Source organism: Camelus ferus, chromosome 18 (assembly GCF_009834535.1).
Source record: "Camelus ferus isolate YT-003-E chromosome 18, BCGSAC_Cfer_1.0, whole genome shotgun sequence".
NCBI lineage: Eukaryota > Metazoa > Chordata > Mammalia > Artiodactyla > Camelidae > Camelus > Camelus ferus.
Window position 1 is genome coordinate 24452316 of NC_045713.1, and position 26253 is coordinate 24478568.

The following is a 26253-nucleotide window of genomic DNA, read 5'->3' on the forward strand; positions in this document are numbered from 1 at the left end:
AGGAAGAAGACTATGAAGGGCCTCATAATGAATGAAACATTTAAAAGTAAAAAAAAAAATTACATGTATAGCACGATTTTAACTAAATTAAGGCAGATGTTGGCTTTTATAAATTAATATGGAATTCTTTCAGTGTTAATACACACAGACTAAATTCATTCTTTTTAGTGGGAACATAATATTCCATAAAATGAATATATGGCTTTATACCAACCATCCATACTGACGAATGATTTTTTTCTGTTACAAAAAATAGTATTAACATTTGGTAGTTTTATTTTTGTTTTTTCTTCTTTCTTGTGCCAATAGCTACCAATTTTTCCTTAAGTCAGTTTGTTCTTATTATTAAAAGGGGCACCATTACACAGAAATATACCCTCACTATAAAAGGGGGCTCTAAGGTGAAAGGCCAGAAGAATTATTTATTCTTCTGACCCACTTTCCCAGTTCCAACAACCCCAGCCCTATCCTTAAATGGTATAGAAAATTTCCACAACAGACTTTGAATGCCCAGTCCAGAAATGAAGCAAACCTCAGATTTATGTGTCAGGAAGTCCTTCTTGGGTAAACATGATAGTTCTGCCAATTGCCAGAGTTGGTCAGCAATGACAACAACCTGACTATTGGCCATTTTCTTTAATTATGAAGTAGCATTTGTGTGTGTGTTACATGCACACATGTTTTCACGCATCTGTATAGGTATTTATGTGTGCTGCTTATGTGAGAACATGAAGGAAGGGAAGCCAACTATTATTCCTTAAGCCATAGGTATGCATATTTATTTTAAAGAAAGGGTTATTGATCGATGTCTTACCCAGGGACTGAAAACTGGACCTGTGGGATTTGGAGACACAATTCAAAGCTTATTCATTAATAGCCGACATTTCTAGAACATTGACTGCATGACATTATGTCAAGCACTTTAGAAGCATGAAGTCCTATAAAGAAGACGTAGTTATTCCTGTTGTAAAGGTATAAAATTTGAGTCCAGATGACATGAAGTCATTAGTGAAGTCTTGCTTTTATTATGAAATAACAAAATCTTGTGGCCATGCTCGTGTTTTATGAGTGCCTCACTTCCCCCGTCATCTTACAAAACTGCATTCAAGCAACTGGCTATGATAACAAAATGATTATTCAATGTGCAGCCCCAAATTCCCTGCCACATGTTGGCATAAACATCCCACATCCAAGTCCAGGGAATCATGCCTTCTCAGTTTCCAGAAATAAGGAAGTCATGTGGGGCTGTCATCTATGTATCTGAAAGGAGGGCAACTCATAGGCTTATTCTGGACTAAGTCGGGTACCTAAGGAGTGGATGGATAGTCACAGTAGAACTGACTTAAAACACCAATGCAAATCCTAACTGCATAAACACGGTTGGCCTCTATAGAGGGCATCATGGAGAATTTTTGGTACTCAAGGAAAGGAGTTCTCAATTTTTTCTTAATTCTTAAGTATCATCACTACAAATACATTTTCACATAAATTGCAGTCTGACATAACTGAAAAGATATGGAGCCCTCTCAGAGCCTTAACAAGAGTCACTATGATAAGGGGGGATATTATCACAAGAAGGGGAAGAAGGAAGGAAGGAAGGAAGGAAGGAAGGAAGGAAGGAAGGAAGGAAGGAAGGAAGGTAAGAGCGAGCAGGTGGTAACTATGGGAGATAATGGATATGTTAACTAGCGTGATTGTGGCAAAATTTTATAATGTATATGCACATCAAATCAACAAATTGTGCACCTTCAATATAGATAAATGTAGTTGCCAATTATCCCTCAGTGAAGCTGGGCGGGGGGAAGAGAAGTGAGGACCAATGAAGTGGCATTGAAATAAAACAAGTAACTCATGAAATTCATTCATTAGCTACCTCATTCATTCTCACAAATCATCAAACTTAGCTTCAACAAAATCACGCATTCCTGGAGTCATCAAATTTTGAGGTCATCTTCAAATGGTAAAATACCACTATCAATGCCAGCATCACATCCATGTATTCCTTCAATCAAGTTTCCAGCAAAACTTTAAGCAGCTGCAAAGTTTCCAACGATGAATAAAACCAGACTCTGAACACAATGAGACACACGGCTAGAGGACCACGATTAATAATATCGTGGACGATGCAGATTTAATTTTTCCAAGACATTGGAACTTGGACATAAGAAAAAGCTGTAGAATAACATGTAGGGATCTGGAAACCCTCCCCATCAGAAAGCTCCACAAAAGGGGAATTGGGCGATTTCTGTATTGCTGATTTTTCCTGAAGACACCAACTCTCAGAGAGGAGTTAGGGTTTACTGTGCTCGCTGGAGATCAAATGTTTCCTCTGCAAAACAAGATGAGAACCAGATTGTCAGGGATTTCCTGGATGTTGGAGAAGCATGGGTATTGAATGTAGCTCTTTTATTTTCTCAGAGATCTTAGGAAGGATGAAAACCGGACAAAAAGATCCAAAACTGTAAGAGAGGTAGATTTTGTATCAGCTATGCCTTTCACTGGCTACTGAACAGCAGGCAGGCTGTTGAAACTCTCCACATACCAGCTCTCTAGTGTGGAATCTGCAGATATCATGGGACCTACTACACAGGGTATTTGTGATTATTATGGAAGATAAGGTACTCAACACAGGGGCAGGTGTGCAAAGTGCCTGAAAATTTTAATTACGCAATAATCCAAATAATAAGTAGCCATCTTGTTCCTTTTTTCTGGACATAGTAAGCTGAATTTCCTGATAGACATGCTAGTTTAAGGATCAAATATTCAGGTGCCAACGGAGGCTGGGCAGGTAAAATAAATAAGCAAACAGAGGGTCTGAGAAACTCGCAGCCTTTTGGGGCTTTCATTTTCATACTGTAAAAAGTGAAATATTTCTCTACTAGAAGGAAAAAAAAAGCAGCACAGGGTAACAATAAAAGATTGCTGTCATTTGGACTCCAAGCCAGGCATATAATTGGGAGCAGATTAACTGGGGGGTTAAGTGGGGTGGTCCCTGGTCACCCCCAGCAAATTGGTCCATGTAGATTCCTAATCTGAGGATGTCATTTCTACTCATGTTTGAAGAGAAGCAGAAATCCTGTATTTTAGATGAAATCTAAATGTTGACAATGAATATGTATTGAAAAAAAATTACCGAGCGAACCAGGCTCAACGGGCACCTGACTTTTCATTTTGGGGCATTGCCTCCTGCGCCATTTCAATTCCCGGGTCCCTGGCATCGTCGGTACGTGTCTTTAGAAAGCAGTGGTACACTTTTTTGGAAACCCCTGTTGGGTATTTACAGGTGCTTTCTTGAATGTGTTTGTTGGATAGCCAACTCAGCAAAGCCCTAGAGGAGGCATGTGCAGATTTTTGTGTGTGCCCATTCAGACTTGTCTTTTAATATCGCTGTGGTTAACACTGGGGATTTTGGCCAGCATTTTCTACAGAAGGCTGGCAGCTGACTTTTGAGAAGCTAAATCTGAGGAGGAGAGCACTGATTTGGATACAGCCCCTTGAGGCCAGACCACACAGGGGTCTCTCTAAACAGCTCCAGTGTCTAACATAGAGTGAGACCCCCCCACATGTCAGGTCTCTGATCCATTCCGTTGTTGTGTGGGGGGCCCTGGGAGGCTGGGAGCAGTGGGCTTTATCAGCTGTTCTCTTGTTGTAAGCCTCATTGTTCAGTTTAATGTCCTTGATCAAAATCTCTGAATTTGCAAGGCCTGGGGACGTACACAAACTGCCTGAGAAATTAAAACTGGGATCATTTTGTCTGTCTTCCTGACAGCGCAGGCTCCTGTCTCCAGCAGGGTGATCCCAAGGGTCTCTTCCAGGTACTAGAAGGAGTCACAGGGATGAGGGGGCCATTTGCGTGTGATTTGCATGCATTTGCATAAGCCTGAAAGAGCCCTGTTAAGTCTGAGCAGAGGTGATTTTCAAGGGCTGCATTCTTACTGCCTTTCCCTTGAAGACGGTCACCCCTAACAGGGTTCTTCTTTATTAGATGTATACAAGGAAGCAGGTCACTGGAGGTTGGAAGGAAATAGAACCCTTGGAACAAGTTTTAGAAAAAACTTTTTATTCCTTCCGTTCCTTTACAGTCAAACTAAGTAAATATTTATGGAGCACCGACTGTTTGCCCAACTCAGCTTTAGATGTTGAGAATTCACATTGAACAGCAGACCTGCTCACTTCACCATTAATTTTAATGAAGGTGAATAGTTATAAAAACAATTAAGAACAAGCAAAGAAAGGAACAAGATAAACCCAGGTGGTGTTAACAGCTATGCAGAAAACAAAACTGGGAATTGAACCAGGAAGTAGCCCTAATTGTAGAGAGGGAAGTGGCATTAGGTAGCCAGCCCTGGGAAGACACTGGAGACCCAAATGATACAAGGTAAACTTTGAGAACTGGGGAGAGGTCTCCAAGCGGAGCAAACAGTGGTTGCAATCCACAGAATGGTCTAGAATGATCTTGGGTTTTCCAAAGGTCATAAAGGCCAGTGTCACTGTAGTTAGGTGAGAGTTAGGACTTGGTTGCCATGAACTTGTCCAGGTAAGACATGGCGATGTCTTGGGCTGGGATGGTAGCATTGGCAAGGGTGGGAAACAAAACAAGAGGAAACAGCTTTTCAAAGTCTAACCAATAGGATTTTCTAATGGGTTCTACATGGGATATGATGGTAAGGGAAGAATCAAGGAATTATTGATCAAGAATTTTGTTTTAAGGGACCAACTGTTTGGAGATGCCATTTACTGAAGGGGGAAGACTTGGTGAGGAATCCACTTCAGGGGAGGAGGGAGATGAGAAGTTGGGTTTTCATGCCTGAGATATGGTTCAGAAAGTTTCCTACCATGTGAAGAGAGCAGCCTTATTTAGGAGAGAGGACCAGTGATGGAAAGCAGGGGAAGTCTGCACTGATGTTCCCGTGGCTACCTGCGCAGTCTCATTTCATTTGGCTTCTCATAGATTCCCAGGTGGTTTCTTGTAAAGGAGATCTTATCAGTTACCTCTCTCAGTGAATAGTTGCAAATGTGAGATGACACAGCTCTCCTATGAGGGAGAGTATCGTTTCATTTCTATTATTTTTATATTGAATGAAAGTTTTCCACCTGTAGACTTGCTGAATGAGTAGATAACTGATAGTTAGATAGTGGCATGAAGTAGCATGCCCTAAGAGGACATCAGGTTAGCTTTGTCCAGAGCTAGTCGATTGATCAGCCAATAGACAGATAGATAATAGAGAGAGATGATAGAGATGAATGGATGGATGGATGGAAGGGTGGACAGATAGATAAATCGACAGGTAGGAGTTTTCTTGGCCCAAAGAAAGAGGATGATAGAGAGAAACGTGATTTCTAGGCAGTGTTAGATATCGCTGAAAAATCTGTTTCTCTGAGAAAAATGAAAGACCATTAGCGTAACTCACAATCTTTGAACATTACATCAAAGTTAATCAGTGAGTCCACATTCAGTGAATGGTGTGTCCCAGCCTTGTGTGCAAAAAAAAGAGTTATTTAAGGGAGTTAATAAGAATGCATACAAGAAAGTACGGTGTCAAAAAGACCCTGTCTCCACTATCAGTAAAAGGAAGGGGCATAAGCAGGGTGTACGATGGAGCACAGAGGGAAGAAGAGGAGACATAAATTAATAACTTAATTATTCGTTGAATATGGCTTCATACAGAATTTGTTCACAAACTCTAGACTTATGTGAAGGACTAGAAAGAGAACATTAAATATGTCCAGATAACCCTGAAGCTTTATTTGCAACCAGTTTGCTCTATTTTCTCTTAGATTCCAGTTGACTTGAAATGTGGACATTAATCCTCATGTCCTCAGAAGTTGGGTATTTTCTTTTTTAGGAAGCAGTGAATTTCAGTTGGCCAAATGGAAGTCATTTTCCGCATTTATAAAGCACATAGTCTGAAGTGTCCGGGGTAATCTTTATTTTTTGTACTACTATAGAAACTTCTAGAAGACAAGATTTGGTTACTATAGGAGAGGAAAGTGACAGTGTGGAGTTTCAGAAACCACTGGAACAACATGTCTCAGAGTTTTATCTCTTTCTGTTGGTCTAAAATGGTGGCCAAGAGTTTCTGTTAATATGCCTCCCCTGGATAATCCCCTGGAAAACCCTAGAAATAAACCAGCTAGTTTATTCAAATTGTAACTGAGAGTTTTTAGAAACAAAACATCCTTGGAAAGTTCCAGGAAGTTCTTAGGTCCATCCAGGGGCCCATCTATTGCGATACTGAGCCCCTGTCTTCTGTCTTCCTTAGTGGATCAGTAGATTGTTTTCAGATCTCAGCACATCACCTAGACCAGACAATGAGATGTCACACGTCTCCTCTCTGGGAAGAGCTCAGAGAGTTCTCCTTGCCAGAAATACCTTCTTTCACATCCCAACTGTCATCATTGCCTTTCCTTAGGAGCATTTAGTGAAGGACCTCCAGTGTTTGACTCTCAGCCCAAGGACACAGGGTTTTGCCCAAAAGGCAGCCCACCTGTCCTCTCTGTCTTTCAGGAATTCTATAATGGATGCGTTCATTAAGACTTACCAGCAGGAGCAGGAAGGGCTCACCACACCCTAAAATGTGTTCATTTTTTGAAGTTGTTCCCTAAGTAAGGCCCAAGGAGTGTGTGATATAGTAGCTTCTCAATTTGTAAATATTCTTGTTTGTTGTTTGCTTTTTCCTTGGGTGAACATTTCTAAAGGGCGAGGATTGATTTTGCAGAAAATGCTCCATCCAGAACATTTGGAAAATTGCAGGATTCTGTTAATCCTATATACAGGTTATTTGAAAGTTACCTTAGATATCATGCATCGATTAAGAATTTGTATGGTTCTTGAATCCTCTGAAATGTATTGCACACTTAATCTCTAGTGGGTAATTGTCATTTTCTTTGGGGTTCCATAAGCGCTTTGGGATTCTATAAGAGATTCTGGGGTCATAATTAGGAAAGACACATATAGGAATGTTTCTGCAAAGAATTCTGTTTATGCAAGCTTCCAAAATTTTTTGAACTGAATACAAAGGGAAGATGGGATGGATTACCCATGAAAGAAGACAAAAACTTTAAATTATTGTAAGAGCTCTAGAAAGTATCGATACGGGGGAAAAATTAATTACCACATCATTTTCAAAAGGTTCATTTGTAGCTGGTCAGTAGTTTCCATATTATTAACTTGCATTGGCAGAAAATTTTAAAAAGGACATAAATCTATTTTTCCTATATATATAGTTTTCAAATATTTTTATGCCTGCCCAAACTATATATCCTCCAAATCTTAAAATTAAAAAAAAAATACCAACCTGTTTGATTTACGGTTAGTTTTCAATGATATAAGTTGTTGCATCAAATGTGATAATAATGTTTTTGTATATTTATTTCAAGGCTGGAAATTGAATCCAGTTGTGGGTGCAGTCTACAGTCCCGAATTCTATGCAGGTAAAGAGTTTCTCTTTGCATGATGTCTTCTTGGTCTTTTCTAAATGTGCTTTGCCTGCCAACTAAAGAATGGGTTGCATAAAACTGTCTGAACCAGTAAATTCCTATCCTAGCAAGTTCTGAATGATTTGGGGGGGGGGGGGCGGAACCAAAAGCATTTAAAACTCTTTAAAAAAAAATAGAGAGGAGTCATTTGAGTTACAATGTGGTGTAAGCATGGAGCTCCTTATGACATTTACATTGATTTTGCCTCAAAAAAAAGCATTGAGACTTTGTTCAAGAGCATATTGAACAAACGTAGAGCTGTTCACGCCCATTTTATTTCAATGTGCCTGAGTGTGGTTTTTCTTAGCCATACGTTTCCATTTGGAGTTGCATTTTTTTCTCCCCTTGGCAAAGCAGAGTTGGCTTAATTATCCCAATAATGTGGCAGGGAGTTGGAATTGCAAAGAGAAACATTACTTAGAAAACTGGAAACGCTAAGTTGTCCTTTCTCCATGAAGTGATTTCCCTTAGCAATTCCATTTTTCCTCTGCTTCAAGGACCTCTCTCTCTCCTCATCCCTTCCCTGCCACCCACCACCTGCCACTCAAATCCACTGTCCCAGAAAACTTGGTCATCAAATCTGGGAAGAGAGTAACCCAGAAGCAAAGTGGGGCTGAGATTTTTGCTTAGCTTAGCCCGTGACTTCTGCCTGTTAATTTTCCTGCTCATGAGCCAGGCTACATTGAACACATGAGAACCTTAGTAGATTTGCCACATGGTTGTTGAAAAGAAGTCTTGCTTTGATATGGCCTTTGCTTTTTAATAAGGAGAAATAAATGACCCACTGGTCTAGATCCCTTCACTTAGCGATCTCTTGATACAGTAAGTCACACCCTTCCTTTGTCTCTTCCAAGATGCCCAACTTCTATCATTTTCCTGAAACTAACCATCAACCCTAGTGGATGTCAAAGGAACATAGGAAACTTAGCTACTTTAATGCAATAACCAACTTGATTTAAAAATAAAATGGTAAGCCTGGGAAAGCCCAATGTGATACCTGAGTTCTGTATTTTAGGTAGGCAATATCTGTAATTATTCTTCATATGGGAATCTGACCACAAGCCTGGGTTACATCCAGGGATTCTACAAGAGGCAAGTAGTTGTGTTGACTCTTATGGGGGAGAAGAAACGTAGCTCTAAGGCTTTCCATGATTATCTGGTGGGATCCACTTCCTGAGAGGACACATAGAGGGGTGAGGAACATGGACAACACACTCAGACAGCACAAGGACAGAATTCTGGTTCCTCTCTCTACTTGCCAGCTGTGTGACTCTACGCAAGTTACTTAACCTCTCTGTGCCTCAGTGTCTTCATCTGTTAAATGGGAGATGATACTAGTAACAAACTCACAGGTGTTTCTAAGAATGACAAGGGGTTAATAAATGAAGAGTGTTTGGTGCATAGCTAGCAACTATATAAATGTTGAGTAAATAAAAATAAATAAGTTAATATTCCATCTGTCTGCCATAGGGGGCAAGTTGACAGAGAGCTGGTTCTGCTGGATTCTGAGTGTAGCACTAGACTAAGAGATTCTTTTCGATTCTTTTCTTAATTCATGAGAAGACTAGTCTTTCAGTTCTCAGCATATCCATTCAGGGGACACAGGTATTGCTGGGGTACATCCTTGTCCAAAGCTTCAAAGAAGTGAAGTCCCCCAAAGAGGCAAGGAGAAAGCTGGGCAGCAGCCTCTGTGCGTCTGCAGGCACTGCCCAGTGGAATGGAACCCCCAGGATGAAGCAGAGGCAGGTTCTCGGCATGTGCGCAGGTGCACGCGTCTACGTGCGTGTCCCCCCGCCCCCCCCGAATAATGGGATCAGGAGCAAGAAGCAAGCAACCGTCCTGTGAAAGGGTAGAGTATAAATGTGTGCACTGTAATTGTAATAGGGAGGAAAATGCATTTTTCTGGCCCCGTGCAATGTCATTGCTGGTCACCTTTGGCTCAAGCAACCAGGAAAACACCAAATATCTCCTTTACACGGGGTTGCAAACCTCTGTGCATATCTGTGGGTGCTTAAGAGGACAGTAAGACAAGAAACAATTCAGAGTGACATATACATACAAGAACAAGTGAATCTGCGTAACTTTTAGAACATTAGCACAGCCATTCAAATGAGCCTTGGGCCCTGCCCCAGAAGTTCGATCCTTGGACTCTAGGGAGAGAATAAGTTATAATGAGGGTTACTGTTTCCTGAAAACGTTTATGGCCAGGCCTGGTTCTAAGTGCTTTACCTAAATTAATGTGTATTTGAATCCTCACAGTAATTTTCCAAATGAAGAAACTAAGGTACCAACGAGTTTGCATCACGGGGCTGAGATTTCACAGCTGGTCTGAAGCCACTTGGAATTGAAATTAAAAGCCTTTGCAAGCAGGTTACTCTGCTTTATTTTTTATGAAGGTTGAAAGTCATAGTTTTTATTGACTGTGTCCTGTGACAGCAGAGCATGCTACTGCTGGGTCAAAACTAGTCCAATTAACAGAAGTGAGGTCATCATATTGGATTATTTCAACCAACACCACCACCACCGCCACCGCCACCACTGCCACCACCACATTCACTGGTTGTGTCAGGGGGATTCTTTTAGGAGCCTGGACAACCAAATAATTATTTCTATGAGCTGTTCCAGTAAACTCACAATCTAAAAAAAAGTGGAGCACAGATAAAGTGTCACTTGAGAAAGCTGAAGTGTTTGGTGTTGCCAATATCTGTCCTTCCTTAATCAGAAGCATTCTCTTTTTGCCTGTATATTTGTATACGTAGGTAGACAGAGTTCATGATATTCAGAAATGAGGGGAAAGGCTGCACATTCAACACTCCAGAACAATTCCTTTGACATACTCGGAGACCCATAAACATTGAGAATCCAGCTCACTTAAATCTGAAGTTTCAGGCACTTGTATCCATGGAAAGTGTATCTGCAACACAGAGACGTATAATGTATTCATGTCCATCTCCAGGTATAATTACTAATGTTATCCATTCAAATACCCATGACTGAGAAGTTAGGGGGCATTTTAAATTTCCCCAACTGTAAAAATCATCTGGAATTATCTTGCAATTTTGAATGTGCCTCAAAGCTGAAATGAAGGGCTTGTCATCGGTTCGCTGTGGATATGTAGCAAGCCAGCCCTGTATCTGCCTGAGATAGAAAGCCAGCCTGATTTTACGAGTCATTGCTATATATAAGATTCTGTGTTAATGACAAATATCATAATATTCCTGTAGTATAATTATTGATTTTCTGAAGCTTATGTGGAATTAACAACCCAGCCTCCAATTGTCTCTCAGAATGGGGCGCAAGAAGTTCACATATTTTGTAAATTAAAATCAATATTTTCAATTTCTCCTAAAGGTAATTTTCCTAATTTAGTGGACTTTCCCCTAACATTTATTTTCTCTTTAATTATAAAATGGCAGGTTATTGATTTTTGTATATAACCTCTTGATGCCCTGAGTGCATTTTTATTGCTAACGCAGGGTGGGGGTGGGGTTACACCTCTTAATGAGGATCTTTAATTACTAGCTGAACAGTATTAATTTGCTTTGATAAATTATGACATGCACTCTCCCTCGCACTCGTGTTCCAGGGGAAGCATTTAGAAAACTGTCAGAAAAGGTCTTTCATTTGGGGTGGTTTTTCTGAACTCTCATCCAGTCGTACCTGGAAGAACTCTTTTAAGTGCTTATCCAGGACCCGTCTCCCAGAAGCAGACAGACCTAAATGAGCATATTCCATGAACATATATAAATCTTTTCCAAAGACAAATGGATGTTTTCCTATAAAGCTGAGCAGCATTGATTATTTTTCCTAAGCTTAATCATCCTCAGACTCTTTGAGGCTTATTCTCAAGACAAATGATTGATAAGTCAAGGGGAAAAAAACACCCAGGTGAGTTTCAAAGACTTTAGCCTGTGTCTACGGGCATTCCATTTTAGAGTCTAACTAAAATTGAAGGTATTGTATATAGATGTATAGTATCTGCAAATATCTGTTCAAAGGAATATTTCCCAAGTTATTTAGTATAATTAGAAATAGTGTTTTTAAGAAGCCTGATAAGGAGGCTTTAACAAGAATTCTTACAGTTTCCCCATCATTGTGAGAAGTTCCCTTTACCATCTAATAAAAACATTTTTTTTAAGTGATGTCCTTTAGGGATAATCATGATTATCTAGCCAACGAAACTGTTGGTTGAAAGCACCTTTAATCTTCATACGTAAGTAAAACAAAATAAAAATAAATAACAGAAGGCTATACACCGTTGTCGACATGGTACTGACAAATGGCAAATTCACCCGTTTCTCAATTGCTGGTTAAGATCGCTGCAAAGCTCACCCACACTGTATATCATATCTGCCAACTCATTTCTGTGATTAAATATTCCATCAGTGGGGCTATAAGGCAGCAAAGCTTAACAAGATTCATAAGATGCACCACTCGAACACACATAACTCACTTCTGTGGATGGGGAGCTCCCCGCCTGCAAAGGAAAATTGGAATTGAGTTGAATTACTCCACGAGTCGTGATCAATAGGGAAAGGAAAAGGTCTTCCAATGCAATGCAGATCTGAGATAGAGTTAGGTCCTGGTGACAAGAAACACACAGTTAAGGCCAAAAGTAGGGAGATGCTGAGTAAATCAACTCAAAAACCTTGAAGACGACAATGAATGATAGTCTTGGTGGCACTGTTATTAGTAGCAGGATTTGGGGGACGCAGGGGGGTGGTCCTGAGTGGATAGTCCTCCTGAAAATAAGAATTTCTGGTTTGGGGGAGTGAAGCAAAACGACAGGTCTTAAAAGAAGTGCATAACACCTGGCTGCAAAGTCACATTTGAAAATTGGTCAGGTCTTGAAACTAGGTTATCCTGGGGTTACAGAGAGGATCAGATAAGATAATGAGTGTAAAGGAACTTTATTGACTATAAAGTAAGATAAAAATATAAGAGATCAGTGTGATCACTGGAGTCACCTGGATTGATTGTGTCCACGTCGGCAAAAGCCTGGCCGTGGACCACATGATCTGATACCAGGCTAGGGGATGGGAAAGTGGATTGAGATCTCAATATAAAGGTTAAAATTGAAGGGGATGGATGTAGCCCTCTGTGATTGCGTATCTCGAAAGGGCAGCTGTATTTGACCTTGGATTAGCCATACAAAAGTATTGGTTTTCTATGGGCTTTTGGCCACTGAGAACCATGATTCATCTAAGAATTAGGTCAGAAGAAGGTAGATGTAGGTCTCCGTCCCAGTTGCTGCCCCCATCTCACTTCACTGAGTCTATTACAGTCAAGAGAATGACCTTTAGCCACACCTTTGGAAGGACTTCTTTCCAGTTCCGTTCCTGCAATTTGGATACAATACCGTCTGAAAAGAAGAAAGAGAGAGAGAGAGAATGAAAGAAAGAAAGAAAGAAAGAAAGAAAAGAAAGAAAGAAAGAAAGAAAGAAAGAAAGAAAGAAAGAAAGAAAGAAAGAAAGAAAGAAAGAAAGAAAGAAAGAAAGAAAGAAAGAAAGAAAGAAAGAAAGAAAAAGAATTTGTCCAGAACCTGGGATCATCTGACATAAGTTGCTTTTCTTTTATTGGTCACAGTCCTAGACTTTGGGTTGGGCTTGGTATAAACTAATAAAATACTGAGTACAAAGCATGCCCTGTTAGGGGTGACCTCCTTCGCATCCTAAAAGAATGTAATGTAGGTTTGAAAGGTACCTGCTACCACCCCGAGCCCCTCCAAGCAGCAAATACTCAGGTGTTCCTCATGGCTCTAAAGTCTCCCATGTCCACCCAGAGGACCAGCCTCTACTGGACTCGGAGCTGTGGCCGTAAGGAGCTCCTCTTTCTGAACAACGACCTTTGGCGCGGTGGTGTTTTGTGTAATTTACACATCTGCCAGATTCAAATACAGTGCACTTCACTGAACTGGAACAGAAGAGTCCAGATTTAAGTCCCCAAGCAAAGGATTTTCAGCCTGGAAATGTTCCACTTCAAAGGGTTTATCTCATACATCTGTTTACCTTTGCCTCCCCTCTCGGTTGCAATTCACTTTGCTTCTCTCCTCCCCTCCCCTCGTCTGTCTTATCAGATTTCATTCCATCCCTGCCCACATTTGGCCTTAATTTTTCTCTGCATCCTTTCCCATCCCACAGAGGGAATGCAGCTCGGCTTTGATGGAGCCTGTGGGGGTTTTTCATCTTCAAAAAGGATCAGAACTTGCTTATGTGCTGAAAACTGCATTTCCGAAATGAATGAGTCCCCATTCTGTTCCGTGGAAAGAAAGTCTGTCAAGGAGTGCTCCCCGCCAATCAGCAGGGAGGGACAGGATGGTCCTTGTAGGCGGAAGCCCCCACCTCTAGGCTGTGGGAGGAAGATGAGGTTCTAATATCTGGCTCCGGATAAATTTCATAGGGAAGGTGCTAAGGCTGAATCATCCATATACTGAGCAACTCAAAACATCAGCATCATAAGCCAGCTCGGGGCAGTCACCCTGTGCCGGGCACTCTGCGTCTCCTCCAGTTCTCAGTAAAATGTTGCAGCACTGTCTTCATTACAGAAATTATGAAACCAAGGCTTTGTGTAGAGTTTATCTCATTCCCTAAATCACAGAACTAGTATGTGAAACATCTGTGTACTATATAAAGGTCTTTTTTTCTAACCTCAAAGCCCATGTTTTCCACCATCTTGGGATGCAACTTTCTCAGTTGGAGATGAGATGCCTTCTGTTCATTAGGTCATGGAATACAATGACAATTAGTAACCTTTGCATTTAATATCACCAGCTGCATGCCCAGCCTCCATGTTTCGATCTTGGCATACGTTTACAGAGATTGCAACTTTGCAGGATTAGTGCCATTTTCTTCCTCTTGAAGATAAAGTAGAAATCCAATGAAGTTGAGGTGCCCAAGATTGTTGACTGCAAAGGTTAAAAAGCTGGATCCAAACCCATACCTTTGCATATCTTACTCCAAAGATGGTTCCTTTTTACTGCAAGTTATCTCCCACACAGGCTTTAGTTAATCCAATGTCTTGGATTGATGGTTTTTCACTGGAAGAGATCTTGGCCCTACCTCCACCCAGGGGAATTGGGCTACTTCTGGAGACATTTTTCACTGTCATATCTTGGGGGAAGGGTGTTCACCACCGGCATCTATGAGTGGAGGCTAAGGGTGCTGCAAAATTTCCCACAATGCACAGGACCACTCCCCACCACAAAGAATGATCTGGCCTAAAATCTTGATAAGTGATGAGGAGCTCCTGAGGTGTCCTCTCCCTGTCAAGTCACACGATGTGCTTAATTTTCCCAGCAAAGATGTGTGACAGCACGTGCCAAGCACCCCCAATCAGGGAGGGTCCCCTGAGCCTCAGTGTCCAGGGTTTTTCTCAGGAGCTTGTCAAATAGACATGGAGCACCCACATGATGGACCTCAACTACTCAAACCTTCATTAGCCCAAAGAGCAAACATAAGCACTCACCAGATATCACATTGCTCCCACAAACTGTCTTATCACACTGGGACTGGGTGGCCCAAGGCCACAGGCATCCCAGGATAGCCCCATCAGCTAGACTATTCCCAGGGCTGAGAACTCATCTCCCAGGACTTGAGTGAGGGCCAATCCTAAAGACCAGCCTTTGGGAGGAATGTGAAAGATCTGAGATGCCCAGCCCCGATGAGGTAACCCTTTTAAGCCCAACATTATTTAAAAAAAGAAAAGAAAAGATAATAGAGATGGTAAGCTCAGAATAGAACACAACGGTGATAATGATGGTACCGGTGAGGAGGAGGAGGAGGATGTAAGCCAAGACGTACTGCTGTGTTGGCTGACTCGAGAAGAAAAGATGAAGCTGAATTTACTTATGAAAGAGGATAGAACACGAGGATCTTTGGCCTAGAGCAGGGGCCTGCAAACTTTTTCAGTTAAGGATCAGTTGGTCAATATTCTCAGCTTTACAAGCCATATGGTCTTTGCCTCAACTATTCAACTCTGCCGTTGTAGCGCAGAAGTAGCCATCAGTAACACATAAAGGAGTGGGCACAGCTGTGTTCCAATAAAACTTTATTTTAAAATGCAGACATTTAAATTTCAGGTAATTTTCATGTATCATGAAATAGTCATCTTCTCCCCACTTCCCCACTACGGAAAAGGAGAAAGCCTTGGTCCCACTTTGCTGACCCTGGTTAGATATTCCAGTTTTGATAAACACAAAGCTTATGCCCTGGGGAGGGTTTTTGTTTTGTTTTATGTTATTTGCGTGTGTGTGGGGGGGGGGGTGCGCGCGCATGCATGCACGTGTGTGTTGTAGCATCCTCCTTTGGTAGCAGTTACACAGTACTGCATGAACCCACGAGGTTAGGTGGCTGTCACACAGTTGCATGATGTCCATTGAGGAAGAGCCAAAGAGAGAGGCTAAGTATATATTCACACATCTCACTGGCTTCCACTAATTCATCCTTTAACTCAGAGTTGCCGCTTTGAGGGCCTGGGAAGTGCCAGGCACTGTGGTAGGTGCTGGGACAGCAGTCCTTCCCTCCAGAATTTGGCAGGGCAGTGAATGATGCAGACGGATAAACTCGGGGTATAATAAAGGATGCTACCTCCCAGAATACTGGAAAATGGCAATTCTCCCTGCATGAAAAGAGGTGCCACAAGTTAGATCTGGAAGGAGTAAGAGTTTCCAGGGAAGAAAGCAGAGAGGAGATTCCTGTAGGAGTTTGGTAGAGCCCAAAGGAGTTTCTCAACCTTTATCTTCAGAATCCATTGAGAAAAGTTTAAAAAAAGAAAACAAAAATAAATACAGATACTTGGTCTTCACTTGAAATGGGAATTTCTGAGGCAAAATCAGGTTCCTCTAAAGGCTGAGAAGTGTAGATCTGTTGAGATCAGAGAGTACCTGGCAGAGAAAAGTTACAAAAGACCTGATAAGACCAAACAAAGGAACCTGGATTCTGGAACTTATCCTTTGAGTGGTCAACAACCATTGAAAGCTCTCATTAAAAATTAAAATAATACAAAATTAAAATAAGCGAGAATACTTAGTGATGAGTTAGCACCCAGATCCACACTCAAAACCAGTAAGAGTCTTATCATGAGGAATATGTGTGAGCTAAGCCCTGGAAGATGGAAAGATGTAAGACCCCATCGGTGTCTGCCCACCAAGCCCACAGACTGGTGACTCCTGCCAGACCTCAGATTACCAGACGGTGGCCAGCTATTCTAAAACTTGTCTCCTGGTTTTGTCAAAAAGCAAATTACCAGAGATTTCAAAAATGAAGTGATTTCATTTTTTTTTCTTTATGTTTTAACTTGAATTGCCATTCTATCATGAACCATTTTTTCAAAGTTTTGTTTTGTTTTGTTTTGTTTTGCTTTGCTTTTTTGCTTTTCACTTTCAGGGTTCTTTTCAAAATGTATGGTTCAATGGTATTAGCCCTACCAATTAAGTTGATGTACAAACAGAGACAAATGGGCCAAATGTTGTTTAATACTCTTTATGTTAATTATATCTAGAGTCTCCAAGTATAATACGAAGCTGTCCCCTTTTCTTTTAGATGTGTAGTGTGGAAGAACCAACACACAAATGGCAAAATCCTCCTTAGATTAACTACATTAATGATAGTTAATGCATTTCTAGAACTTCTCTGGAACTGTTACAACCCATTACAGTCAAAATATTGGTTTATGAAAAATTAATAAAGCCAGTGGAAATTGGAATCCAGCATCTGCATTAGCTATTTACACCAAAAGAATCAGCCAGAATTAATTATGCCGCATGCTACATTCTAATGAGTTTTTCATTAAACTGTATACCATTATGGAAACTAAACAAGGATTATTCAAAGAATAATGCCAACGGCTGTTATTTTTTTGAGAGATTAAATTAGTTAATGGGTTATACATTTAAATCTGACACAGAGGTTAAGTGATGTACATTCATCACTGCATTAAACCCAGTATCATTTTTAAAAACATGAACGCCCCAACATCACCAATATTTCCCCTGGGGGAGAAATATAAGTCTATTTGTATGTTTCTAGTGTTTGTTTAATATACATGTGGTATTGCAAAGACTGAAGCCCTCTGTGTTATTTCTCTGTCATTTTCGAGAACAATTTCCATCAGGTGAAATAATCTATTTATTTTCAGCCTATGGGGGTGTGTGTGTGTGTGTGTGTGTTGGTGGTGTGGGAGGCATATTTAAACAAGTGTGTCTGATTACTCTTTGAGAGACTCAAAGTTGAAGTGTAGAATTTTCTACTCTCACCAAAGAATGAGGTCAGGACTTTAAACCTAATCTGGGGAAGGAGGGAAACTCAACATGAATCTGTACAAGGCGGGACGGTATAGCTCAAGTGGTAGAGTGCGTGCTTAGCATGGAGTTCAATCCCCAGTTCCTCCATATAAATAAATAAATCTAATTACCTCCCACCCCCTCCAAAAAATTGCTTAAAAAAAAAGGTGAATCTGTACAGCCATCCCACGAATATACCCCGTCCCTCCTAAAATATAGTTCTGTAACAGTAAGTGAAATATAAGCGGAGGCCACTAGGCAAGGCTTTCTAGAAGGCTTTTTGGTCTCTTGTAGCATCTTAGAGGTTCTTGCCCCTGGAAGAGGAGAGACAGAGAGTGAGGAATCCCATCTGGGCTCTTTGCAGAGATTTGTCAATTTCACTGCTTTCAGCCGAAGCACAATTTCTAATTTGTTTTTTCTCCTGAGCAGAGATTGCACACTAAAATAACTTGAGGAGCAGGCTGTGAGATCAGTAAGTGAAATGTGCAAATTGGAAAGGACATGTCTCAATTATAGGAGGAGTAGCTTCTCCCCATCACTCTGAGTGGCCCTGCCAGACAAGAATACTAGCCCCAACCCCTGTGGCCCCATCCCTGACTCCTCAAGAGAAGCCAGACATCTGTCTTGTAAGGTTAAACCTCCCAAATTTAAGTGTTTGCAATTATTTCCCAATCTTAAGATGTTTTCCATTAATTCTGTTATGTTTAGCATTATGTTAGTGGCCAAACAAAACTGTAGTTGTCAATTTGCTACTCTTTTCTTTAATTAAAAAAAGCAAAATAAGTCCCCCAAAAGGGCCATATTTTGAGATTCCAAATAATAATAATCATTTTGTCCCTGTTTACAGATGTGAAAACCGAGGCTCAAGGATGTTAAATGAGGAGGTCAAAGAAACTTACAGTCAGTGAGGCTAGAAAACCAAACTAAGTTTAAAAGTTTCCAAAGCCCATGCTTTTTCAGCCACGAAGTTACAACTTAAGGGTTCACTATTTCTCCTCTGTGTTTCCTTCCTCCATGTCCTATTTCTATCTTGCAAGTGGGATTTTCTTATCTGCAGAAGCTACATCCTGCCCAGAGGCTTCCCTGGTTGGATTTAAAACCCTATTGCAGATTCTGAAAGGTGATCAGGAGCTTCTAACATCTTTTCGCCTGGAAGAATCAGGTGTTTTTATCCAGAAGATGACTGCAGCATCTTTAGACATGGCTTTGTTGAAATGCAGATGGTGGAACATTTATCAGTCCAAGGTTGGAGAGGATGTTTAATCAACTCAGAACCAAGTATCATCATTGATAATGTTCATGAGAGCCTAAGCTTTGGAGTCATGCAAAGCTGGCTCAAATTTCAGTTTATCTCTCTCTCTCTCTCTCTTTTTTTTTTTTTTCTCTGAAACTTAGTTTCCTTGCAAGTTTAATAAGAAAAAATATTATAAGGCATGTAAAGCGTATTTGGTCCAGGTCCAGAAACTCAGTGGCATCTTAATGGCCACTCTTATTAAATACTGGCTGGGCTTGAGGATGGCTATGTAGTCCTTGGCATTTCACTGTTGTTAGCAGCCCAGACATCCCTTGGGAGCTTATAAGAAATGCAGAATCTCAGGCCCCATCTCAGACCCACTAGATAAGAATCTGTATTTTAAAAAGGCCTCCCCCAACCCCATTGATTCAGTGCATATTAACATCTGAGAAGCAAGGCTCTAGAGTGGCCCTTATCAATATATTGACACCCAGAACCCTGAATGCCAAATACCTTAGGAGATAAAATTTATTTTCATTGTTTTTGTTATAGTGGAAATGTTAGTTTCCCACAAATACCTCATGGGGCCATTTTTTTCTCCTCGTTCCATTGTCTTAAACAACAATGAATTAAAAAGAAATTTTTGGCAAGTATTGAAAAAAAAACCACATCTTCAGATTGTTTTGGGATGTTCATTTTAACGAAACTGAACTAAAATTAAATTTGGGGCGAGTACTGATAAAATGATGCCTTCTGAAACTTTCAGTGACAGCCTCCTGGGGAGGGTCTGGTGCTGTCCTCAGAGGTGCTTATTAGCAGTTTTGTTCCAAACAGAAAGCAGGCATTAGACTAGGGGTCCCCAGGTGTATTCTGTGAAGGTCCAGATAGCAAATATTATGGTCTTGGTGGACCCTGAGTTCTCTGTTCCAGTTGCTTGGCTCTGTGGTTGTAACGTAACACAGCCACGAATAGGACGTGAGTGACTGAGTACGGCTGTGTCCCAGTAAACCTTTATTGACGGAGACTGAAGTTTGACTTTTAGATAATTTTCACTTGTCACCAAATATTATTCTCCTATTGATTTTTTTTCTCAGTCATATAAAAATGTAATCATTCCTAGCTCATGGCCATACAAAAAGGGTGATAGGCTGGATTTGGCCGGAACACCAGTTTGCCTACACCTAATTTAGAAGGATAACCTTAAATCCATGGCTTCAGAAATCTGGTTGGTTTAATTTGCTTTCAGCACCACAAAATTTTCTGTCTGTGTGACCTTGGACAAGATCCTAAAACTCTGTGTCTCAGTATCCTTTTCTGTTAAATGGGTATAATAATGGTACCTGTCTTATAGGGTTAAGAGTAGGGGATAATCCAAATCTAACATTGAGTGGGTTTGCCTGGTGCTTAGCAGGTCTTCAGTAAGCAGTTTTTGGAGCTGTTACTGTAACATTTGAGGATATGGATACAGTATGTTTATCCTCGTATTGAGTCAATCAAATATTTTCTCTAAAAGCTTCTATTAGCCTAAATTTTGGAGGCAGTAAATGACAGTCAAGTGAGTCATTACATTTTTAAACAATAAAGAATCAGGGAGGAAGCTGTACAGATTCAATGTACTATCCTTGCAGCTTCTATTCTGCAGTTATGTCAGAATAAAAAGTGAAAAGAAAAAAAAAATGATGTGCTTCCAAATATTAGAAAAATCAAAACGTACCAAATAAATTGGAATGAGGGATTATTTACACTATAGACAGATTCACTCCAGGGCTCCTTCAAATATGGAAATCCCCTGGCACAATTAAAACATGATTTGATTTATACGAATTAAATATACATGCAACATTTTCTGCAGCGTCTGTGCCTAAATGGAAATACCTCTGTACTTAAAACGCTACCGTAACCCTTCAGAGAAGCTCATCTTTCAGGCATGTATAAAAGCTTTAGGTATTAGCTGTGAAAATATTCTTACATGGATTAGCTCAATACTAGTCTATGTTCAAAAATGCGTAACTGGAAAAGTCAAAGTCGTCCACAGCCCATCGGGGCTTTGGATAAATTTGTCAATCGGAAGCAGCCAGCCTCCACTGGCAGGGACCACATGGCAACCTCCCAGGCCTCTAAGTAGAACAGGAGTTTGATCCTTGTATGACGTTTCATGGGGGGTGGTCCTCACGATAGCTCTTCACTGATCCTCAAGGCAGGGTTCAGGATAAGGCCAGTGAGTATATTGCTCTGCTGGGGCTCCCATGAAAAAATTCCGCAGTCCGGGTATGTCCAACAACACAAATTTATTTCCTTTAAGTACTGGAAGCTGGGAGTCTGAGGTGGAGTTGTTGGTGGGGTTGATTTCATCTGAGACCTCTCTGCCTGATTTGTAGCTGGTGGTCTTCTTGTGTCTTCACATAGTCTTCCCTCTGGGTCTGTGTCCTAATGTACCCTTCTTATGAGGACATCAGTCATAGGGAATTAGCTTCTCCCCTAATTTTAACTAAATGACCTTTTTAAAGATGCTGTCTCCAAAGGCAGTGACATCCCGAGGTACTCGGGGTTACGACTTCGATGTGTGAATTTTGAGAGGGGGCATCATTCAACCCAGCGCAGTGGAGCAGGGATGAATGTGTCCTCTTCTGGACGGGAAACCAAGGGTGACCTCTCTAGGATTATGTAACTGGTGTTTTGTGTGTCTTCTTCCCCAGCCTGCCTCCAGGGAATTGGGCAGACTGGCTAGGACTAGAAGTGAGTTACTCTTTTTTTGTTTGAAATGCTCCAAAGCAAAGGCAAAATTAGTGCAATGTACCAAATGGTAAAAATAAAAAGTAAAGAAATTCTACCTCTTTGCCCGCAGACGTATTCAGACGAGCTATATTTAGCCATTTTCACTTTTCTCCTGAGTATGTGGAGATGACCTAAGACCTGGTTGATGCCAAGCGCATCTTGGAATCCGCAGAACAGCAGATTCGTCCGGGTTGCTGATGAAAGTTCAGATTTCTGATCGGCTAAGTCACACTTCTCAGGGGTAGGGCCTTGGAAGGCATACACATCCAATTCTCCCCAGGAGGTTCTTTTTTTTCTTTTTAATTGAATTATGTAGTCAGTTCACAATGTGTCAATTTCTGGTGTACAGCAGAATGTTTCTGTCTACATACACATCCATACATTCATTTTCATATACTTTTTCGTTGTAGGTTATTGTAAGATATTGACTATGATTCCCTGTGCTATACACAAAAAAAACATGCTTATCTATTTTATATATAGTAGCTAATATCCCAGGTGGTTTCTGTAGGCTTTGAAGAATCTCTGATTTCAGGAAGGGAAGAATTTATGGCTGATGAGGTTTGGGAAACTGGCTCTTCTGCAGAAGTTTTGCAAAGTGCGGTCCCCAGACAGCAGGAGACCTTATTAAAAATGCAAGTTCTCAGGCTCCACCCCAGACCTGTGGGGTCAGGAACACTGGGAATGGGGCCCAGTGTTAACCAGCCCTCCAGGGGATGCTGGTGATGCAGGTGGTTGTGAGAACCAATGGCGTCGGAGGACCCTGGGTGATGGCCACCCCCTTTCCTAAAGTACTGCTCCTGCAAGAAGGACGTCTGTGGGTTTCTGTTTTGTTCTTTCATTTATAACCAACATTTTCCTACTTTAATTCCAATTAAAAATAAAAAGCTTTAAAAATCATTCAGCAACGATGGAAGCAGGGAGACTCGTCATTCACCGAGTGAGCAAAGGTCGAGGAACCCTGGTAGCTTGTTCTTCACTTTATTTGCCTCTGACTGATGCTAACTAAGGCTTTTCTGTAAATGACACCCTTGTTCTGTACCTCCTTTTTCTATTAAAAAGGACTAATACTATCTGCCTCTTATTATTAGAGAGGGACCAATGCCGTGTAAACACTCCTTGGTAAATATTGAATAAAAGTTTCTTTTTTATATGAAATCAAAATATTATTTCCAGGAGTGATGACTATAACTATTGAACATTTTTCAGTTATGAGTGCAATACAAAGTCGAAATATGGAATAAGTATTTTGCCAGAGTCTAACAGTCACATCTAATAAAAATTGTTCCAAAATTACTTTGAAATTGTATTTATCTCAGCAAGCAAAGTAACTAATCATGTGGGCTACGGCTTACGGCTGATATTCAGAATTATTTCTTTGTTCTTTTTCTTGTGTATGTATTTGCTCTCGAATACGTGAGTACTAAGCATTGCCTTTTTGTAAAGCATATGGGGTCCAGCAGGTGTGCCCCAGAACCTGCACAGAGGGCACAGAGTAGGTCACAGTGGCCGCCTGCTGAATGAGTGCGAGGACTCACAGCCCCACCTTTCCCTAGCATCGCCCTGGAGGCAGGAAGGCAGCTCCGGAATGACCCCCTGCACTCACTCACCATTTGCCTGTGGGGTTTTTTCCCCCATAGCTCTCTTTCCAGAGTTATGAAGTGCCAGGAAGGGGGAAATCTCTGCCCCCCATCCCTTCTGAGTTCTTGTGGCTAGTCTAATAATAAAATTGATGCAAGAGGGACCAACAGGAGAAAAAGAAACAAATTTTTCTATGTGGGCACAGAAATCTCATAGAAACGGGACCTAAGAAGTGCAGCTTTGATACTTTTTAGACAAAGAAGTAATAGATGTGTGAGGAATTGACAGAAAAAAATTCAAGTGTGGGGCCGCAAAATTACTAAAGAATCTAAACAGGGTGATGGCTTGGGGGAGTACATTAAAGAAGACACAGGATTTGTTTATAGAGGCTTCTTGGTCTGAATTCCCTGTCTCTGATGGTGGGCATCTTTCTAGCTTGAGATGCTGGGTGTGGACCCTTCACGTGAGAGATTTACTTCCTGCTTTAAGGGAGACAGAGAGGAGGGTCAGAGTATCTCTCTGCCATCAGCTCTGTCTAAAGTAATTTTAACTCAGAATAATCAGTCTGCCACTGGGGCACATCTGGAGGTGGCCTGCCCTGGGTGCCCACAAAGCCCAGGTGCCGTCAGGAAGCAAGGCTCCAGCACAGATCTCTGCTTTCAAGTGACTCTGGACTAGCACATGGTAGATGTCCGTGGAGGAACAGAGACCACATGACACACACACACCCCCTCACACAGCAGGTGCTCCTGAGTTCCCATTGGCTCTTAGATATTTTATAAAGTCTTTTTGTTATTCTTTGTGATTTTGTTTTTTGTTTTGTTTTGTTTTATTTTGTTTGCATTTCAACAGAGATAAGAGCATCCTTCTCCAAATCTCCTCGCCCATCTTCATCTTGGAACTGATGAAGTGAGTCAGTCACTCCCAGTTGCTAGGTGGTTGGAATGTTTCTCTGACATTTTTTTTTTTTTAATTTAGGAATTACAGTAAGGGCCTCGGCATTCACACTGGGCAGTTTTGGAGCTCTGCCTTTTGGATGCTAAAATGGAAGAGCGGACCTTGCAAAGCAGCCTTTCTTTTTTCCCTTCCCCTCTAACATTCTAATTTTATTTCTTGAATGTGTTACAGGGCTGCCTACCAGAATCCCTTCCTGTAGCTTTTCTCCTCAGTTGCTTCCTGCCTCTTAGCTTAGGTCCCTGGACCCACGGGGATGAGTAAGACATGATTCCCCATCTCTTGGAGTTCATTGCATCCATAAGGAAGACGCTGGTTAAATAGACCATTGCAGCACAGTCTCAGAAAGCAGAGGAGGAAAACTGAAACTGGCCAGGTGGAGGTAAATAGATCCGGTTTCTAGGAGGAGAAGCCAGAGCCGAGGCCCCTAGACAATTCTAGAGGGAGGAAAAGGGCCTCCGGGGAGAAGAACCAGCCTGAGCAAAAGCCTGGAGGTGTGAAACTGCACCTTGTTCCAGTTGACTTGAGTCCAATTTTCTCACCTATATGTTGGCAGTGGAGTGAAAAGTGGAGACACTTTCTCCTTTCTGTCTGTGGTAGGGAGCACCCCTGCCGGGCTTCTCCCTGCCCCCTAGGGGCCAGGAATGGGCCCCTGCGGTGTGGAGAGTCCCCAGGTGAGGAGGAAGGGTGCGGCTGCCCCGTCTGCAACATGGACCCCGGGCTCACCCTCTCCCGAGGGAGGCTCCAAATCCTGCCTGAGCGCGACCCCGCGGGTCCACCTCTTGCCAGAATTGAGGATGCTGAGGAACATGGTGCCCTGAGTAATGAGTGAGCGTGACAGGCTTGGGAAAGGCTCTGATGGCCCTGAGATCACCGCCTGTCACAGGCAGCCCCGTCCCTGCCAGCTGCACATAGAGTCATCAACGTCCCAGGAAGTGGATGACCGGGCTGCCCAGGTTTCAGTCAGACTGGATGAGCCAACCGTCAAAGAACTAGAAAAGAGGAGGACTCAAAACCATCTGTGGACTGCAGATGTGCAGATTCCCAGCTATAAACAGGGAGGGTTTATAACCTCTCGAAGGGGCAGAAAGGTTGCCTGGGGAAAGCACTCTTATTAGCAAAGAAAGTAGAAATGAAGAGGTCTTTGAAAACATAATAATTCAATCTTATTCATTAACCCCTCTAAGTGCCAGGCATTTTGCTAGGGGCTGGGGAAAAAGAGATGTGAGTATGACTTGGCTCTCATCCTGGAGGATTCTAGCTGAGACCAATATGAAAATTTAAAGTTGCAATATAGCATAGCCAAGAATCTACTAGGGAGTTTTATTTTTTTAAGTGTGATAGAAGCATAGACGATGGAATAATTAATTAAGTCCTGGGGACTGGGAAGAGAGGAGGTGACTTTTAAAGGATGCAGAAGGGTTGGGGTAGGGGAGAGCCATTTTTCAATTGAACCACATGTAATTGCCAGTGTTCAACCCTACTTGACATAAGAAAGATCAGTTTCATACGGTTTAACCTAGCAATAAGAGCAGGAATAGGACAGAGGTTTCATCCTGTCCACCAACACTGATCCAATAATCGTATTCATAATAATAATAATAATAAATAATTAAAGATAATAATAATATAATATAGTAATAATAGTAACTGCCTACAAACTGTGTTAAGAATGATCCTGAGGATTCCAGGCTAATAGGAAGGGATACTCTTGGAACTAATGAATGGCTTCGCCTGGCTAAAAATGGGTAGATAGTGGTATAAATTGAGAGTAGCCACCATCCTTAAATTTTAAGGAGCTTTAAAGCAAAGGCATGGAAGTCCAAGAAGTACAGGATCTTGCCGTGGTTATAGACAGTTCATGGTAGTCGGAGGTAGACGGTCTACGCTGAGGGGCTCGGGAGACTCACGTGAAATCTCCGTCAATGCTGTATCGCAAAGTGCCTTGAAT

General features: G+C 41.5%; 1 protein-coding gene across 3 annotated transcripts in view; it reads left to right on the forward strand.

Moving 5' to 3' along the window:
• RBFOX1 (RNA binding fox-1 homolog 1) overlaps positions 1-26253 on the forward strand; it is a 1962586-nt gene that overhangs the window by 1854239 nt on the left and 82094 nt on the right. For all 3 annotated transcript variants that reach the window (XM_032460724.1, XM_032460725.1, XM_032460726.1), the window contains one exon: positions 7381-7434. In XM_032460724.1, the coding sequence (XP_032316615.1) occupies positions 7381-7434 (54 nt within the window). The remainder of the gene's footprint in view (positions 1-7380; positions 7435-26253) is intronic.